The 17,971-nt window shown below is 34.0% G+C and overlaps 3 protein-coding genes across 3 annotated transcripts; 2 read left to right on the top strand and 1 right to left on the bottom strand.

Annotated features, from left to right (window-relative positions):
• Positions 1–3,047: 3,047 nt before the first annotated feature.
• On the bottom strand, positions 3,048–3,923 carry LOC112086423. Its single transcript, XM_024155339.1, has 3 exons — positions 3,918–3,923; positions 3,813–3,818; positions 3,048–3,590 (listed from the first exon to the last, which is right to left on the bottom strand). The coding sequence occupies exons 1-3, from the start codon at positions 3,921–3,923 to the stop codon at positions 3,048–3,050; spliced, it is 555 nt and encodes a 184-aa protein (XP_024011107.1).
• A 697-nt stretch (positions 3,924–4,620) lies between these two features.
• On the top strand, positions 4,621–5,104 carry LOC18016200 (uncharacterized protein PHLOEM PROTEIN 2-LIKE A7). Its single transcript, XM_024155338.1, has 2 exons — positions 4,621–4,637; positions 4,720–5,104. Exons 1-2 carry the CDS (start codon positions 4,621–4,623, stop codon positions 5,102–5,104), a joined length of 402 nt encoding a protein of 133 aa, XP_024011106.1.
• An 858-nt stretch (positions 5,105–5,962) lies between these two features.
• LOC18016198 (uncharacterized protein PHLOEM PROTEIN 2-LIKE A4) lies at positions 5,963–12,351 on the top strand. Its single transcript, XM_024155337.1, is given in 3 exon segments — positions 5,963–5,974; positions 6,082–6,209; positions 11,988–12,351. Coding segments are annotated over 3 exon segments (504 nt in total).
• The last annotated feature ends 5,620 nt before the right edge of the window (positions 12,352–17,971 follow it).

Raw genomic sequence — 17,971 nt, 5'->3', positions numbered from 1 at the left:
TCTATTCATGTGGGGGATTGTTGGACCCAAATTATTACAAAGCCCAAAGGCTTTAAAATTTGGTCAAGTGTGAATAAAAATAAAGCCCTTCAAGGCAACTTAAAATGTGAGGAACTTCATTTTGTCCCACATCCAAGGATTGGAAAAATTTAGAGTCATATAAATATAGACACACACATGACATAGTTCAAAGTGTGTGAAGGAGAACCAAGGACCCCTCGCGCGCCGCCGCCGCCGCCGAGCCCGGCTCGGGTCTCAGATTTCGGGTTTCGGGTCTCGGGTCTTGGGTCTTGGGTCTTGGGTCCACAAAAGATGTTTTTTTTGGGCCACGTTTTGGTCAACATTTCTGGCCCAAATTGCTAAAGTTTTCGGTTCAAATTCTTAACAGAATCACGACATTAAACTGCAGTCAAATGTCTATCCCAAAAATCATGCCAAGATTAACGCCCAAATTGCATCATTAGCGCAAATTAATCACGTCATTAACATGCTGATTAAGTGCGACGCTCCTCTCTCCTTCGCTATATATATATCGACTTTTCCTCTTCCAATTTTAGTCGCTTTCTACAAAAAATTTACAGAGAAAAATCGTTCACACTTTTCTTCAATCTCTCTCGTCTCTTTTCTTCTTTCAAGAGTAAGTGTCCGAGAGTATATCGTAGAATATCAGTTCGTCACATTCTATAATCTGGTACTGCGATTATACGAATACTAGTGGTTATATCCTGGGATTCATTATCTCATCCAACCGCCACACTGCGGGAGATATTTTGAATTAAGGAAAGAGATCATCTCGCCTCCACTTCTCGTTTTTCCTTAATCCGCTTTTATAAAACGTTTTTCTGTATCTCAAATCGTTTTCTTACATTGCAATATTTGTCTCCTCTAAATTTACGTCCTACATAAATAATCTCTTGGTAAACCCGAATATCATATGTAATATCACTTCAATGCAAAATCAAAATTAATATTAAGCTTTTGAGCCATGACTCGCCTATGGTCCCCTCTATCCCTTTCCTCGAAGTAAAGATTCGATGTTCTAGATGAACAAGTCAACTTCTGTTGTTATTTTTAGTTTCTTTTGAGTTTGCAATTTGCAAGGAACATTTTCTTAAATTTGGCTAATAAATTTATTTTTGAAGTTGACACTTAGATTATATAATTTAACGAAACACTTTGACGAAGTCTTAGAGAAAAAATGAAGTCTTAGTCACTTGGATTACATAAATATTAGATAGGAAAGACTTTATGGGAGTAGACCTCTGCAACCAATGACACTCATATGATCATTTTAAAAATCGACACTTGTATATTGACCTAAAAATTATACATACTAAGAGTTTACCAAAAAAAAATTATACATACAAAGATTTTAACAAAACTTAGTCTCGATAATCACGTAGTCTGATTAGTTAGGTAGATCAGCGTAAGAATAATATTTTATTCTATATTATTTTTTAACGCTGAGCTCAATTTTGGATGTTGCAAATTAAATTCGTTTCAAGGGATAATGTAAAACGAATTATATTGGTACAAAAACGAATTACAATATGTTTGTAAGTAACTTTCAATTGTGAATTAGCTCTTTTTTTTTTTTATAGAGGCTCCATAAAAAATGAATATCGGCGAAGTTTAGTTTGATTTGGTTAAAAGTGATGTTTATGACCTTCAAGTAAGGCAGCAATTAATTTATCTGCTCTACATCTATTAATTTGTGTTTATGAGTTTGGTAACGTTGGTGATGTTGACTGAAAGGAGATAGCTGTTGGGATCGGTGGAATTGTGTATGGTGGTGCGCTCGGCAATGGCTTGTGTACCACATTCAGAATCAAGATTGGATATGGTGGCTGTTTGGGCAAATTTTAACCGGCTCGTACGTGAATAGTTCTACGGAATGACGAGAAGAGATAGATCTTTATTAATCAACGAATATTAAGTTACAGGCAATCAATATTGAAAAGCAAAGTAAGTTGGTATCGCCCGTCGTTCGGTAGTCGTCGTCGATTGGCGAGAGCGAAGGTACGATGAGATCTGGTCGTTCGGTTCTCTGTTGCGAAAATAAAGCTTTTAGGGCTTTTTGTAGTATATGTTTGTCTGTCCGTCCTTGCTCTAGGACTTCTCTATTTATAGGGTTATGTCAATCCTAATTCTTATTGAATTAGGTTTTATATGTCGGTCGGTCTTTCCATATTTCCCTTTGAATTGGGAGCTCATGTCGGTCAGTCGCTCCAATTTTTCTGGACGGTTTATTCAAGAATATGAACCAACGACTTATAATAAACCACTGGTTGATGTTAAACCGATTGACAATGACGAATAGTCGATGTTGAGACTCTCTCTCTAGTGACCGTTTGTCACTCCCATTCTTTTCAGGTATATGATCACAATGACCGTTTGTCATTCATACTCTCTTATCCGCGACACGATCACAATGACCATTCGTCACTCCTTTCCTCTTGCCAATGACATGTTCACAGTGACCGTTCGTCACTCCTTCTTTCTTAGCAGTGACATGATCACGGTAACCGTTCGTCAATCCTTTTCACTTAGCAGTGACATGATTACATTGACCAGATAATGAATTAATTTCACCCAACAGTGGCGGAAGAAGGAGATGAGCCGAAAAAGGGTTTTAAGAACTATAATTTTTGCTCTGATATCATAGAGATTAAGCTTTTTAGTATTAATGAACTTGGTACAAATATTTATACATATATGTTATAGTCAGTGTGAGAACAATTCCCATAATGTCATGAATCTCCATTTCAGAAATGTATTCCCCAACCGGTTACAAATTATGGATTTCCATTTAGGAACGGGATAGAACAAGAATGAGATTTCCTACAATTTCATTTCAAACAAAAAAAATAGATTAATTACATAATATTATATATAATTGAATATATTACATATATTAGAAAACAAAAAATAATGGGATTTTTTTTTTTTAATAGTCTGAAACTTCATTGATTGAAGTGGTGGAAAAATGTTTAGTACAAAGAAAGATTAAAGCATCAAACAGCTAAGGGAAGGGTTATACAGATACTTTAATCAAAAAGAGTTCTGACGAAGGAGGTTGTGTAACCATGAAGGTCATCCATCGTAATGTATGATTGAAAACGTCCATCACGAGTCACGCTCTTGGCTATTTCCCTTGCAGCTCTGTTAGCTTCAGGCGCCTCGTATTCAATGGAGCAGTATGAGAAGCCAATACATGACCGATGTATGTAATCAGTAAAAGCACGATATCTTGGCCACTCTAAGGGTTTGGTAATCGCGTCGATCATGACCTGTGAATCCGATACAACAATCACCTCTGAGACGTGTAAGTCGTGTAGACCTTGAGGTGCCCATATGAGGCATCTGAATTCAGCAATCATTCGGTTAGGTGACGACGTGAAGGCTTCTCTAGCGTGAAAGAGGGCTGCTCCAGAGTGGTCACGTAAAATCCAAGAACCCCCACTATGCAGTTTGTCATTGCGCCAATTAGCATTGATATTGCACTTGACGAGACCTGAGTGAGGAGGACACCATCGCTTCTCTATGGGAGTAGCTGTTCTCGGAGAAGCTCCTGCTGGAGTTGTTGGTACCTGGATTGTGAACCATAAGGATGTTTCATAAAAACAATATAGGAAATATGTTTTCTGATTAGAAAAAATTATATATTTATTTTTAGCAATTTTAAACACTTCATAAAAAACAAAAGGAGTTTTAAAAAATAAAACATATAAATCAAAGTCTTTTAATATATTTATATATATATAGACAAAAACCAAAATCTAAATAATCCACCATTCAAGTTTTCTTAAAACCAAAATCTACAGCAAAATGAAAAACCAAAAAATCAAAAACTAAAATCTGAAAACCAAAAACTTGAAGCCAAAAACCAAAAACTAAAATCTAAAAACCAGTCAAACATTCATGGGCTTATTCTAACAAGTCATAAAGTCTATTTACTTTCTTTCGGTTTCATAATATTTATTGTTACAAAAATCTTAATATTTTAAAAAGGAATATCGTTTTGTATTTTTCAATACATATTTAATACAAAGTCCCAATCTTATCTTAAAAAAAAAGTTTTATCAGTGTTCAAGACTATATATTTATTTATTTCTTTCACCCGCACTGTATTGTAGTGACAAGTCTTATAGAGAATTCATCAAATCAATTGTCAAGAAAGTTAAAAATTTGCTAGACAGTATCCCGTTGGGAGGAACAGATCAGAAACGACAGGAAGTAAATAGCCAGTGTTCTATGATCTATGCAAGGAGAATCGTTATCACACATTCGGAGAAACCAGAAATTTGGACATGGAGTTCTATTTACGAGCCACAAAAGTAAGTGTTTTTTAAGAATAATCAGTTTCTCACTAAACTACTAAAGTACCGTCGTATTTTCTTTTCCAAGCTGCTTAATAACATCTATATCCTACAGTGTCTATTTATACGATAATGCACCTCTACAAATGGTTGTGGATACTTACAGTTACAAAATATCTGTTAAATTGTTCTTTAATTAGTTATAGTAATTATATATAAAAAAATAGACGTTATCGATCACATATTATTATATTTAGAACCCTTCTATTTGGTAACTTAAACTACTAAAAAAAAATACTAAATGCTTTTGTACAAAATGTTAGAAATATGTCACCTTATTTCGTATGCCCTTTTAATTAATTATGATTTAAATCTGTCATATTTTGGAAATACTTTTCAGCGAAGTATCCATTGAAGTTGCGATACTAAACGAAGTTTACTGGTTAGACATAAGAGGAACTTTTTATACGAGTAAACTGACACCAGAGACAAAATACGAGGTGGTGTTCGTGGTGAAGTTAGAAGAGACTGCATCTGGATGGGAGGAGCCAGTGAACTTAAGTCTTAAGCTGGTCATGCGCGATAAGAGCGAGGTTCTGCAGGAACAAACATTGTGTTTGGAAGACTACATATGTGACGAATGGGTCGATATTAGAGTCGGAGATTTCGTTGCACCACCAGAGGACGCATTAGTGAAGCTCGTGTTCATAATGAATCAGTATGACGACACTGTCCGTAAGACCGGGCTTGTGGTTAAAGGTGTTGCAATTCGTGCCGTGACCTAAGATACAGAAGCAAAAGTATATTGGATCTTTCTTGTCTATTTCATTTCAAAGAAAAACCTGGTTTAATGTTTGGTCAAAGGTGTGTGCATTTTATACGTATTATAAAATAAGGTTTGTACTTTGAAATTCTAAAAAGTTGAAATTTTTATTCGGTTTTACCATTATAATTTTCTGTTATTTATCCATTCTTTGTGTGTGTTTAGATAAATTATAACTTTATTACTAAATAAATTAGGAAAAATTCAAAACAAAATTTTTAAAAAATCAAAAGCAACAAAATGAAGTATAAGTCGTATTTTGATAAACTTAAATATGAATAGTTGTATGTTGTATTGCTATATAAAAAGGTCATCAGTTGCATTTTTTCGAAAATTGTCATCAGTTGCATTTATTCGAAAATACTGACTTTTTTTTTGTCTTCCAAATCCAAAATTGATATTAATTATTTATTCGGCAATTGATATGTTTATTAGGTGATAAAGCTGCAAAACCGACCACGCTTGAACTTATTTTAATCAGACGGGAAATCATAATCAAATTTATTTATTTCATATTCAAAGTTATTCTTCAAGCTGGCCAGCCAAAGAAGAAAAGAAATTCGTTATGTATTTTTGGATCGCCATTGTAGTTTCTATATAAACCAACTTCCAAATACCAGTTTGCATAAATCTCATCTTAAAATCTTCTCATTCATCAACTAAACGGAAATCACTAAAGTAAACGCTTCAAAAGCGGCCATAATGAAGGCGTTTTTCATTCAGATGTGGCGTGGCTGATCATCGCCGGGGTGGTCGTTGACGTTATAAAACGTAAATCTATATTAGTGTGGCAGCCGAACTAATTTCACTCGCAGCTGCCATGGCGTTAGTGGTTAGAATCTAACTTTTGAATTTTCACCTTTTATGTATCTTTTCTATATATATGCTTGTTTATATCATTATATGAAGTTGAGGTATGAGATTTCTAAATTTGGACAGATAAAGTTTTGGGTCCTCAAGCAACAAAACGACAAGGTCTACATGATCAATGCTAGGGATCTCTCTATCACATGGTCGGATAACCCTGAATATTGGTCTTGGCTCCCTTTTCTAAACGAGAAACCAAAGTAAGAAGTCTAAAACTTTCTTTAATCTATAAACCTTCCACATGCATTACAAAAATGGGATATATATTGTAAGATTATGAAACTCCGTAGAAAATTTTATTTATAAGACAATTCTTATACAGTAAAACTTCTATAAATTAATAATGTTGGGTCCATGATATTTTATTAATTTATCATGATATTAATTTATCTATAAATTAATAATTATTAATTTATAGAAAAAAATTGCTTTCCGCTTATAATTTTCTAAAACTTTATTTGAAACAATGTTATATTTTAAAATTTTAACAACTCATAATATATATTATGATTAAAAATCATAACTATCACAATAAAATAATTTTTTACCATATTGGATTGTCCATATAAAAATATAAATTTTCATCAGTTGAAAATTTATTAAAAAATTATGGTTATTATCAATATCATTGATGATTAAATTGAAGATAACATTACAATGCATTTAAAAATATTTACATGTAAGAAAATCAATTATCACATAAAAGAATCATCATAAATTTTGAATGTATATAGTAAAACAGCAATAAGAGCTACTGATATAATAATTAGAAAGATGAGAACCAATGAGATTTCAACTTTAACTAAAAACAAACACATTAGTCATATTTTAGAATATTAAATTTACATATAATTGCATAAATTATATAATTATTAATTTATGTTTTTGTTGGGACCATGTATTTACATAAAGGTTTCAAAAAAAATTATTATTTTATTATCTTATCGAATTTGATGGATTTTTACATTGACCCGACTTGGGACCAACAAAATTTATTAATTTATAATGATTATTAATTTATCGAGTATTAATTTATAGAGGTTCTACTGTGTATAGTTACAAGAGGAGTAGCCTCCAAGTAATCTTTACATATTTGACAATATTATATAAAGAATATATTCAATTTTCCTATAATCTTATACTCCTTGAATTCGCAGTCAGAGCAGAAGGTTCTCGAACGCTCAGACTGGATCGAAAGTCAAGGAGGAAGAGCTTGGAAGGTAGTCCCTTGGTGAAGATATCAACATACTGTTGAGCTGACGGAACATGTAGAACTTTAATTTGACCAAGTGCGGCACGTTCCCAAACAAAATGGATGTCGATCTCGATGTGCCTGGTTTGTTGATGTTGAACAGGATTAGCGGATATATAAACGGCACTGACATTATATCACAGAAGACCACATATGTGCGTTGAAGCGGGTACTGCATTTCAAGAAACAAGTTTCGAAGCCATGTTAACTCCGATACTGCATTAACAACACCTCGATATTCCGCTTCAGCACTACTCTTCGAGATAGTGTGTTGCCGCTTAGAAGACCAGGAGATCAAATTATCACCAAGAAAGACACATAATCCAGATGTTGAACGACAAGTAGTTGGACACCCAACCCAGTCAGCGTCAGAATAATAGGCCGTGAGCTGAGTTGTTGAAGAAGACCGATAAAGCTGCAAACCATGAGAAAGTGTCCCTTTGACATAGCAAAGGATACATTTCAAAGCTTGGAAGTGAGCTTCATGAGGATCATGCATAAAAAGACATACTTTCTATACCGCCTAAGTAATATCTGGTCTGGTGAATGTGAGGTACTGCAGAGCTCCAGCGAGACTACGATATAGAGTTGGATTCTTCATAGAAGAACTGGCTTTAGCTGCAAGTTTGAGCTTTGTGTCAACCAGAGTCAAAAATGGGTTGCAAGCAGTCATGTTGGCACGATAAAGAATGTCTGCTGCATAATTATGCTGATGAAGGAACAAGCCTTGTTGATTACAACATATGGAGATTCCGAGAAAATGATGTAATGGTCCTAGATCAGTCACGGCAAACTCGGAATGAAGTGAGGCTATGATCTACTTAAAAAATGATGGCGTGGAGGCTGTGAGGGTAATATCATCAACGTAAAGTAAGAGATATGTACGCTCACTACCTCGAATCATGATACACAGCGAGGTATCAGTAGTACTCTGGTGAAATCCAATACAGCTAGAAAAGACAGCAAACTGCGTGTACCATGCACGAGGAGCCTGTTTAAGACCGTAAAGAGACTTGTGAAGTAAGCGGGCATGATCAGGTTTGGATTCATCACCAAAAACCAGGAGGTTGATGCATGTAAACTGTTTCTTATAGATCGCTATGAAGAAATGCATTCTTAACATCGAGTTGATGAAGATGCCAGTCACTCACAACAACAACACTTATAACCACACGGATCATAGCCGGTTTGAACACAAGACTGAAAGTGTCATCGTAATCGATGCCTTGTTTTTGAGACTTGCCATTCGCCACTAGACGAGCCTTGTAGCGCACCAGCTTGCCACCTGAATCAAATTTGTGCCTAAACAACCACATAGAACAAACAAAATTAGCAGAATTTGGCCGTGGTACAAGAGACCACATTCTAGTTTTAATAAGAGCATTATATTCCTTATGTGTAGCAGGGTTCCAATTTGGATCCTTCAGAGCCTGAACATGCGAAAACGGAAGAGGGGAAACAACGTCAGTGTGAAGACATAAGCGTTCCCAAGGCTTGAAGATGCCAGTACGAGCACGAGTAGTCATAGGATGTGTTGAGGTTGTCGGCTGAGGCGGAGGAGGTGGTGGTGGTGGTGAAGGTGGAGTTCTCAGAACAGTTTGTGTTGTATCCAAATTCGTCGAAGATGGACGTATGATCGGTGGAGGTGATAACTCAAGTTGTGGAGGTGGTTTTGCTTGAGGAGACAGAGACGCAAAAGGGAATGTCTCTTCATCAAAAATGGCATGTCGAGAAAGAAGGACCTTGTTTGTAGAGAGATCCAAGCACCGATATCCACGATGATCAGTAGGATACCCCAAGAAGACGCAAGGCATGGAGCGATGAGCAAGCTTGTGTTGTGTTAGAGGAAGAAGATTTGGATAGCAAAGATAGCCAAACACGCGAAGTTGATCATACATAGCAGGCTGGTTGAAAAGCTTGGTGAATAAGACTGCTTGTGCAATAAACGATGATGGGAGCAAGTTGAGAAGATGAACTGCGCGCGGTGGAGAGTGCTTCTACCCAATAATTTGGAGGCAAATGAGCCTGAATGAGGAGAGTGCTTCTACCCAATAATTTCGAGGCAAATGAGCCTGAATGAGGAGAGTGCGTACCAAGTTATTGAGGGCACAAAGCATGCATTCAGCCTTTCCGTTTTGTTGAGACGTATACGGGCAAGAAAAGCAAAAATTGATTCCGGTAGTTTCAAATAGTGTCCGAACTGTCCATTGTCATACTCAAATCTATTATCACAATGAAAAGAGATTATATTCTTCCCAAATTGAGTCCGAACCAATGCTGAGAAGTGGAGATAAGATGCATAAACTTCACTCTTTCATCGCAGGGGATAAATCCAAACGTAGTAACTAAAATCATCAAGAAAGATGAGATAATACTGAAAACTACTGATACTCATAACAGGGGAGGTCCATAAATCAGAATGAATAACTTCAAATGGTTTAATAGTAGATGTAGTAGATAAAGATAAGGGTAGACGAACATGTTTTCCTAAATGACACGCATGACACAATTTTGTCATGTCGGTCGTTTTAAAAGAAATAACACCAGAAGAAATAAAAGAATCGGTCGTCGATGAGCCAGGATGACCAAGTCGACGATGAAAAAGGTCCAGAAACTGATAAATATGCATGCGTGGAGGAAGATGAAGTGGGCGTGACGGAGTAGAAAGGTCTTGAGCTATCACATCTGAGGAGTTTTGTCCGCGTTCGAAGGTCCTTAACACAAAAACCAAAAGGGTCAAACTCAATAGAACATTCATTATCAGTTACAAACTGGCACACATATACTAGATTCTTGACGATTGATGGACACACAAGCACATTGCGAAGGTGAAAGGGGCGAGAGTTGGTTATGAGGCTTGTATGATCCGTGTTAGTAACAGTGGCGGTAGAACCATTACCTACAGTAACATGAGGAATATTTTTGCTCTTATTAAAAGAAGAATGTAGCGTACCTGATTAAGTTGCGATGTGGTTTGTAGCGCATGTATCCATGTACCAGGTGTGTTTAGAGGGATCTTGAATACTTATGGTATTAAACGCAGTTATGAGTGCATATGAGATGTAGCTGTTGGAGCTGTTCCGCACAGGACGGTGGAGGCGTCTATTAAATGTAGTGGACGTTGCTAGGGTTGTGGTGCTATGAGACGAGGACGGAGGTGGCGCAGGTGCATGATAATACGACGGTGGAGAAGCGTATGAGGAAGGTCCATGATATGATGGAGGCACCGAATATGATGGAGGATACTGCCACGGTGAGCCATAGGACCATGGTAGATACGCATAAGAACCGGAGCCGTAATTGTTGTTGTAGTTGCGATCGCGATCTCGATTTTTTCGACCGCCGTGTCCACGTCCATGATTGTTGTGATTGTTCCCATAAGACTGGTGTTGCTGCTTTGGATCTGACTGTTGATTCAAAGAGGAGTACATGACCGCCGACGGAGATGTGGATTCAGGAACCTGAGGAACAGGTTTGACTTGCTTAAAGAGACGCGGTTCCCCCATAAGAAGCATCAAACGAGCTTTGGTGAAGGAAGAGAATGGAGTTTGATGCTGAATAACATTAAGAATGCTATCATACTTCTCCGAAAGCCCGTTCAACATGTGCATCACTAGCAAACGATCTGAGACAGGAGAGTTAAGGTTCGCATGGAGATCAGATAGGGTCTTGATTTTATGGCAGTAGTCATGAACACTCAAGTCACTGATGAGAAGGCTGCGAAGCTCGTTTTCGTGTTGCATAGCACGAGCCTCATTGTTGTTACAAAAAAGATTTTTGAATGTGACCCAAATATCATAAGGCGTTGCTTTGGCCTTCAGGATTGTATTGAGGATTTGTTCGGAGACAGTCTCGTAAATCCACATCTTCACAAGTCCGTTGTGTTCTTTCCATGTCTTTTCAGACTCAGGGGTAGGTTTAGAGGAGCAATCGAGATGACCTTGAACACTCAACGTGAGGTAGTGAGTCTCAAAGAGCTCACGCCAGACATTATAATTCATCTTGGTGAGATCAAGTTCAATTGGTATGTAAGCATGAATTTGAGTGATTCCAATCGGCTTATCGTTCGAAGAAGGAGAGGAAGAAGGTGTGTTTGTCGGAGGACACATGTTGATGAGAGAAGCACGGAGAGGAAGAAGAAGAAGAAAGAAAGAGAGAGCGGAGACTGATCGAGTCTAGCGGCCGAGGTAGGGTTATTCGGTTAAGTTATGTTAAGCTCTGATACCATGTAAGATTATGAAACTCCGTAGAGAATTCTATTCATGAGGCAATCCTTATATAGTTACAAGAGGAGTAGCCTCCAAGTAATCTTTACATATTTGACAATATCGTATAAAGAAAATATTCTATTTTCCTATAGTCTTATATATATATATATATATATTCAAAATACACTGTTCATTTTTATAAATTGATATTCGATAAATTAATATCTCGATAAACTAATTCATTTGTTAGATCCTCCAATTAATTTTTTTGGCGTATATATATGTATATATATATATTAATAAATTAATAACTCTATAAATTAATAAAAAAAGTAATAAAATAACGTAGGTATTTTCAACAATATTAGTTTATAAAGATTTTCTTGGAATTTCTAACATATTTTATTCATGTTTCATTGTATAAATGCATCTTGGATTCATATAATTAATACTTCAGTAAAGAGTTTGTCTAATTGTGATGGACCGCTCTCTAACATATAAACTGGTGATTTATGCAGCGAGCCAGTGGTTGAGGCAGCCGTGTTGAATAATGTTTGCTGGTTAGATGTGTCGGGAAATTTTGACACAAAAGGTCTACTTTTGGGGAAAAAGTACGAGTGGTTTTCGTGGTGAAATTAGAGGATATATACCGCTTACGGATGGAACAGGGACTGGGCACCCGTTAAGCTGAAGCTGGTCGTGCTCAAGTGTAGTGAGACACCGCAAGAGCATATTGTGAGTCTTGTGGAATATATTGGGAAGCAGTGGATAGATATTTCGGCCGGTGAGTTCATGATGTCGAAGGAGAACCTCGGAGACATCACTTTCTTGTTGTATGAGCAATTGAGCATGATGCCAATATGTGGAGGTCAGGGCTTATAGGCGTTGATTGGTTCACCCATTAGCGTTTGCGGTTGATAGCGGTTAGTGGCGTTTTATAACAATCATAGAAATCGCTTCAAACTGCTCTGTATCGTTTTATACCGCTGAAATCCAAAAGCTACTTCCCGCAAGTGATTGCAATTGCGGGTGGTAGCGGGTGAGTAAAAAAAAACCACACTAGAAAAAAGAAAAGAAAAAATCATATTATAAAAAATTATGAATTTCTAACTTTACTGTAGTCTTCTATCATTTTTTCTATCAAGTTCTAGTTTCGTCCCCTAATCATGGTTTCTATACCAGTTAAAAAAATAAAAGTACAAGCATAAATACCATAATATTTTGGAAAAATTGGATCTATTGAAAAAAATTTTACATTATGCATAGGACAAATCATAAAGATTCACATATTGGAGCAATTTTTTTCAGTTTATTACATTACTGGATACAATTTTGGGTGATATTCCCAACAATTGAAATAAAACATGTTATTATAAAATTTCTTAGTTTTTAAATAATTATTCAATATTTATTTATGATTTTTTATTAATTATTCTGAATTAGTGATTTTGATATTTAGCATAATAATATATTTTTGATACTTTTTTAGGGATAATTGGCAAAATACACTTTTTAAGTTTTTGAATTAGTAAAATACACTGCTTTTTAATATTTTTGAAAACAACACTTTTGATATATGTAAAAAAACGTTTTTGCCCAAAGTTAATTAGATAATTACGTATTTTAATGAAAGAAACTAAAAATTCGAAATTATTAAAATTATGACTAATTTTTGTTTGAGATAAAGATAACTAATAATTTAGTATTGTATAGTTTACAGTTGGATAAATCTTTCAAAAATTTTAAATTTATCTTACAAAATTAGTGTGTATATAAAGATGACATTAAACGGTTTCATCAAACAATTCAGTTTTCTTATGAAAAAACAGAGCTAAAAGAAAGCAGAGCAACATAGCTTCTTTCGATTTCTGGTAGTCTCTCTGATTCACAACAACAATAACCGAGAATAAACAATAGATTGTGTCATGCGAAATCACATTGGTTTCAGAGCATTGGTAATGGTATAAATGTATACGTAATTTCCGGTGTAATTTCTGCGAACATTGACTTTAAATAATATGATACACCAAATCTATCATACTGCATATATAAAGTAGTATTCTTGTTTCATCAGAATAAGTAGTGATTGAATAGATCTAAGTGCACTACGTTACTTCTATTTTAGGAGGTACTGTAAGAAGTAAGAACTATACTGTATTTTCATTTCTAACTATACGTTCATTCCTATGAAACACATGTGACCTTTTCTTTTATTATTTTTTTTATTTTAAGATGAATGTGTAGTAAGAGAAATAAAATCATCACAAACAAAAGCATTCGAGTCGAATATCATCTAAAATTTTTCTACGATAACAGATGGTAAGACAGAACATGTTTAAAATGAAACGCAATAAATTTAAAAATTATTCTTTTGTCGTCAAACATCTCTAATTAAAAAGGACATTCTATTTAAATACTATTTATATTGGTTATTAGAATATCTGTAAATATATTCTAATTTTCTTTGAAAAAACATTATGATATAAATGTAAAAATTAGTATAATTATTATATAGGTTAATTTAGTCATTTTACTCTTTGATAAGTGTAGTTATCAATTTTTTTTTAAAAAAGGTGTAGTTTCCAAAATATAAACTCACTTCAAAGTATTTTCTCAAATTTTTTCTATTTTTTATGATTATATATCATATTTATTTTGGTAATTATATGTTTAACCGCTATTACATCTGCTGGTTAACCAATCATAAATATTTCGCTAACGGATTCGCTTTCAACAGTTAAACCAATCGTACAAATTGTTCAATAATGTTCGAAACCAAAATCGTCCGTTTTTGCAAACTCTCATACTCATAACCGCAACCGCTGCGTTTAAATTAGTCAAATTCATAGTCAAAGGCGTTGTAATTCGTTCTAAACACTAGGTCTAAGGAAATGTATGTATTGATTTGGTTACTCGCTGATTCTATGAGAACCTATATATACACTTTTATATTGGTTATGGACGGTGTACCATTATAATGAGTTATCTGTCTTAACTAGATAAGCAGTCAATTTTAGCATAAATTAAGTAAACGACTATGATGACAAAATGTTAAATACATATGAAGGAAGATGAGTTACGTGAAATTAATGAATATATATATAATATAATCTTTTTTTTTATAGTTTTGTGAAATTGTGTGATTTGACATCTGATAGAATAGCGTGTTAATTATTTGGCAAAATCGCAATCGCCTATTAACCAATCTGATAGAACATCATGTTTTCAGAAAAGAAAACATATTTTTTTGACCGGGGATGCCGATAGAGTTAAAAGACCAATTCAATCATAAGAAGAAAAAAAATATGTTGACAACTTACACATTAAATTATTGTGAAAATTCCTCAGACTAATCTTTAAGGTTAATGAAATGACAAACCTAACCTAACATATTGAAAGGCTTACTAGACTAACCTTATAAAGTTGGTTTAAGTCCATTTTATCCAGATGTTGAATATTATTACGAAAATGCGATTATGATTTTTTTTTTTATAAAATTTTTTTTTTCGAAAAAAATTTAATTTCGAAAATTTTTTTTTAAAAAATCGAAATTTTTTTTGACGAAAAAAGCAAAAAAAAAAAAACACAAAACCAAAAACTAAAAAAAAAAAACCCTAATTCATCTTCTTCTCTCCCTCTTTCTCCAGCGCCGTTTTTTTTTCTCCCATGGAGCTGCTCTTCTTCATAACTTGGTAGCCTTCCTTTTTTCACAGCTTTCTCTTCACAGCTTTCCTTTTGTTTCACAGATCCACATAGATCTTGCCTCAATCGCCGTTCAGAAACTTGTTCAGGTTTGTTTTTTTTCTCATTTTCTTATTTTTTCTTCTTTCTTCTTCGTCTTCCTCTTTCCCTTCGTCTTCTACTTTCTGTTTGGCGGAGGAGGAGTTTTACTGTTGGTGTTAGAGATCTCGGAAATATTGGCACGACTCTTAAGCGGCGTTCTCGCCGCATCGCGCACAACCGCACTGGACAGATGTTGTTTCGAAGAAATGGTAGTGTCCCGGAGGTTGACGGCGGCGTAAGTTTTTTTCTGTAAAACCCGCGACCCTAATTTTTTTTGTTTCAGGTAAGTTTGGTAGATATATTTGGAAAACGATAAGTAGTTTGGTAGATTTATTGTATTTTTTGTTGTAAAGTTCATAATATGTGATGGTAGATTTTTTTGAAAAACGATATGTAGTTTGGTAGATTATTAGTTATTTGATGGTAGATATTTAGAAAACGAAATATGGTTTGGTAGATTTATTAGTTATTTGATGGTAAAATTATTTTAGAGTAAAAACGATGTCATTTGGTAGATTTATTAGTCATCTAATGATAGACTTACTTGTAAAACGATGTGGTTTGGTAGATTTACTAGTCATTTAATGGTAACTTATTTGAAAAATGATTTGTGTTTGGTAGATTTATTAGTTATTTATGGTAGATTTATCAGTCGTATATATTTGAATTTTATATACGAATGACAGTATTTGTTTATTTTTTTCTGACAGATTATGGGTTTTGCCATGGTGAACAAATCTTTGATGGGATATCCAGCATCGATCCGACATGTTTTACTATGAATTGTAGATTTGCATTTGGTAGATTTGTTTTGAAATAATGGTAGATTTATTATTAAATTGATGGTATATCTGTATTTTGAATTTGTAAAAATGATAATTAGATTTTAAATGATAATATTGTTGTTTTCAAATTATATTTGTCGTAAAACATTGACCCAGACATTTTCACATTTATACCACATTTGCTAGTAATGTTATTATTCAATTTAATTTATTTCTTTACTTTCACTATAATGTATATCATAACTGAATAAAATTTTAATTTAAAACACATGACTAAAATCATTTGACATTGTGATGTTGTAAGAGTTTATGTAAATAGAGTTAAATGTAACAAATATTCAAAAATAAAAATAAAAAAAATCATAAGTTAAGAAATGGTTATTACAGATATGACATATGTTCAAAGTTAATATGAAAAGCAAAGTTATCTTAGAGAAAATATATATCATAGAAAAAATATTCATGTTTGAAAATTTTGACCATTGATTATGGCATCTATATCGTAAATACCAATAATCATCTGTGATCGAATCACAGTTAACCGACATAATCTTAGCAAACTCATGCAAAAAAAACGTCAATGGTAACAAAACCAACTCAAATATAACCATGGAACAAGTCTACCATATGTACGAAACTTGTTTAACATACGACACTTCAAAACAAGTCTACCAAACGGTAGGTTTTTTCGTAGATAGAACAATTCTTTCAGGACAAAAAAGTAATTTCACTCCATAAAGTCAAATGTCTGCCAAACATTAACTACTAAGTCTACCTCAAGCATGAAAAATAACTCTACCATATAAACAAGTCTACCATAAGCATGTCATATGTCTACCAGATCAAGGTTATCTTTGTAAATACCAAACTTAATTAAATCTACCACATTATTATTTTAAGAAGTCTACCATACGTTCGATAACTCTACATATTACATAAACTCTACCAAACATACAAACAAATCTACCAACATTTCGTAAGTCTACTTCATGTATTATTAATCTACCACAAACTAGAATGAAATTTATTTTAAATTTAAGTCTACCACAAAACAAACATATCTACCACAAAACAAATAAATCTACCAAAAGTTTTTAAGTCTACCTCATGTAACATATAATCTACCACTCACCGGAATGAATTTTAACTGAATTAAATCTACCACAAGTCAAACATATCTACCACAAAAGCGAAAACTCTACCAACTATTTATAACTCTACCATAAAACAGATATATCTACCGCACGTATTAACAACTTTTTCACATAAATCTACCACTAAAGGAAATAAGTCTACCAACACAGAAAATAAATCTACTTCATTGTCAATAAATCTACCGAAAAAGTCAACTATGCGAGCAAGTCAACGCTTTTTTTAACAAGTCTACCAAAACTTTTGACAAGTCTACCATTCATAACAACAAATCTACCGAAACATAATAAATCTACCTCTCATCGTCAAAACTCTACCAAGATAAGTCTACCAACATTTAAAAACTCTACCAACTCTCGAATAAATCTACCATCGACCTAATAAATCTACCAACAAAATTTCTGCGTTGACCAAAATTTCATAAGTCTACCGTCATAGCTTGGTAGACTTATTAAATTTTGAGCGCCATAATCTGCCTACGTGGCATTAAAAAAATAATGGCATTTTTGTAATTAGGTTTTTTTCAACAAATGCGAAAATGATGTTTTAGGTATGCTAGGTTAGTTTTGTAAAAAAAATAAAAGTGCGTCGAACGACTAATATAGATACTTTCTAAGGTTAGTGTAGTAATCCTCCCTAAATTATTTTGATATTCAAGTTTATAAAGACGTTGTAATTAGCTTTATCGCTCAAAGCATCTTGACTGACAAAATGTCAAACAACAATTAACAAAAACTCTCATTTAGCTTTTTTTTTTCCCAAAAAGAAAGAGAAGCTCTCAC

The sequence above is a fragment of the Eutrema salsugineum genome, unplaced genomic scaffold, assembly GCF_000478725.1.
Source record: "Eutrema salsugineum unplaced genomic scaffold, Eutsalg1_0 scaffold_20, whole genome shotgun sequence".
Taxonomy (NCBI): domain Eukaryota; kingdom Viridiplantae; phylum Streptophyta; class Magnoliopsida; order Brassicales; family Brassicaceae; genus Eutrema; species Eutrema salsugineum.
The sequence above is the reverse complement of the archived record's forward strand: the minus strand, read 5'-3'. Positions and strand labels throughout refer to the sequence as shown.